The sequence below is a fragment of the Crocuta crocuta genome, unplaced genomic scaffold, assembly GCF_008692635.1.
Source record: "Crocuta crocuta isolate KB4526 unplaced genomic scaffold, BGI_CrCroc_1.0 scaffold68, whole genome shotgun sequence".
NCBI classification, from domain to species: Eukaryota; Metazoa; Chordata; class Mammalia; order Carnivora; family Hyaenidae; genus Crocuta; species Crocuta crocuta.
The window spans coordinates 3855872-3858259 of record NW_027532426.1 but is presented as its reverse complement, the minus strand read 5'-3'; the positions used below and the strand labels follow the sequence as shown (position 1 = coordinate 3858259).

At 61.0% G+C, this 2388-nt stretch overlaps 1 protein-coding gene across 1 annotated transcript in view; it reads right to left on the bottom strand.

The window, feature by feature from the left end:
• Window positions 1-6: 6 nt before the first annotated feature.
• The window catches only part of TBKBP1 (TBK1 binding protein 1), a 15723-nt gene continuing 13341 nt past the window's right edge, over window positions 7-2388 (bottom strand). The window contains 2 exon segments of the mRNA XM_077779323.1: window positions 7-1253; window positions 2191-2388. The exon segment at window positions 2191-2388 is cut by the window's right edge and continues 2 nt beyond it. Coding sequence (XP_077635449.1) covers window positions 1125-1253; window positions 2191-2388 — 327 coding nt within the window. The 3' untranslated portion in view covers window positions 7-1124.

The window sequence follows — 2388 nt, the reverse complement described above, 5'->3', positions numbered from 1 at the left end:
GGTTGGATTCATCGTGGGGCAGCAGGCTCTTGCCATAGGAAGCCCCCCACCTCAGCCCTGGGGGCCCCCCCGGCCTCCTGCTTACCCATCCTTCTGAGGGTGCGACTCTGAGGTAGATTTCACAGAGGGAATGTGGGTCGCCGGGGTGTGGGAAGGGGGTTAGCTCTTTTGAAGTTGATCTCCAACAGGACCCTGGGCCCATCCGCAGGTTCTGGCCTGGGAGGCAGGGCTGATGACACCCACCCGGCTACCAGAGGCCAAGTCACACACGGGCTCCAGGGCACCTGTGGTGTCAGGGACTCGAGTGGGGTAAGGGTGAAGGAGAGCATCTGTCAACAATCTGTTGTGGTGCTAGGGGCTCCAGGGGGAGGCGTGGGGCCTGGGAGGCTAGCACAGATACTCCCCTGGCCTGAGGGTCAAGTTGCAGGATGTCCCCCAGCCCCGCCCTCAGGGCAGCCTCTTTAGGCTGTGTCCCTCCAGTTCTCCAGGGTCCTCCCTCTCCTCTCCCGCCCTCCTTATTCCCCAGGGGAGCAGAGGAGAACAAGACCGGCCTGCAGGGAATGGCAAGAAATATGATGTCGCCTTCCCCCAAGGGGGGGGCATGCCAAGAGCCCCGAGCTGGCCACAAGATGAAGGACTTGGCATCGATGTGCAAGGCAGGCTCTGGGACCCCACAGGGAGGTGCTCCCTAGACAGAGCACAGCCTGAGAAAGAGGGACATCTGGGGGGTGGCTAGGGGAGCTCCTGGAGTCCTCTGATACCCTCCCCCTCCCCCAGGCCCAAGCACTAGACACCGTGGATCCAATCCTGTCTGTGAACAGAAAGGCAGAGGGAGAGGCTGGGTGGGGCACGCCCCTCTCCATCTCAGCCCAGATCCCCACATCCCCAGCGGAAGCCAGGGAGCTGGGGGAAGCCTCGGCTGGCCTTCCAGGAAGAGCCAGGGCTGAGTGGTGCCTGGACCAGGGAAGATGGCACACACGTTGACTCGGTAGCTAGTGGAGGTATCTGGGGGTCGCAAGGGGCTGGGGCCCCCCACGAGATTCATGCAGCATTCAAAGTGAGTGAGTGTTTGGGGGGGGGGATGAGAGAAGATGGAGAAACAGCCAGTGGGTAGGGGAGGCACCCTAGATCTTGCTGTTCTCCAGGTGGGAGTCAATGTGTTTGATGAGGGCATCATCCGGGTACCCAACAGGGAAACCTAGCTGGCAGAGGGGGCAGCTGCGGATATCAGAGCCCACCGTCTCCATCAGCAGCTGTGGAGAGAGAGGGGAGTCACCTATGGTCCCCAACCCTCCCTCATGATCCTGACAGCCCAGCCTGCCCCTTCCCAACACCCAGGGCAGGGAGGGCTGCAGCATGCAGAAAGGGGCTGCTCACACTCGGTCCATCACCACTCCTCCTTCTCCCCATTCCCCACCCACCTCCTCCACTCCCTCAACCCAGGGCATAGGGCCCCTGGAGGGGTGTATGCTCAGCCTGCCAGGTCATCTACGGTAATGAGGGAAGCCAAGACCCAGACATGCCCCCAGAGTGACTGAGACACAGCTCCCAGATAATTCAAAGCAATGGATAATCCCAAACAATGTACAACCCAAAAATAATTTTCTGTCTGGCTTTAGAATATATTTTGGTCCTTCCAGGTGGCAAGGGTTGGCTCTGACACTCAGGAAACTCATTATTTCACTGAAATGATGAAGCCCTGAGATAGGCTGTCTTCTAGGACAGCCAGGAAAGAGCAGGGGCTCTGAGACCAGACGAGGGAACTGGATGTGCAGGCCTGGCCCCGTGTGGGCCCACGACCTGTGGAATCAGCATGGCCTCCATCACCAGGGTAACAGAAGAGGGCTTCAGGCTCACTGCCTCCCTGGTACGAACCCTCTAATGGAATTAGATCATATAATCATTGCCCTCATTTTGCAGATACGAAAACTGAGGATCAGGTTGGGTAAGTAACCTGTCCGAGGTCCCACAACTGCTAAGGCGTGAAGTCCGGAATCAAAGCTGGGGCGGTCACTCTGAAGTCCATGCCCTCAACCGCGGCACTGAGAGAGCTGCGACGGTGCAGGCCCCATCTACGCGAGCAAAAGGCCCAGGGCGAGAAGCAAAGGGCCTAGGCTGCCCGTGAGAGGCGAGGGGCGCGGCCCAAGGAAGGGAGCCGGGGCCCGGGCGAGAAGCGGGCGCCCCACTCACGTTGATGGACGGCCAGGACTGCGCGTGCTCGGCGTGGACGTAGGCGGTGGCGGCGGGCGACTCTGGGATGGGGAAGCCCGCGCAGAACGAGGCGCAGCGGATGGTGCCCGCCTCGGGGGTGCTGGGCGGGCTGGTGGGCACGGCCCACTCGTCCTCCTCCGACGGCTGCTTCTCGAAGCGCAGCCGGATGCCCTCGAA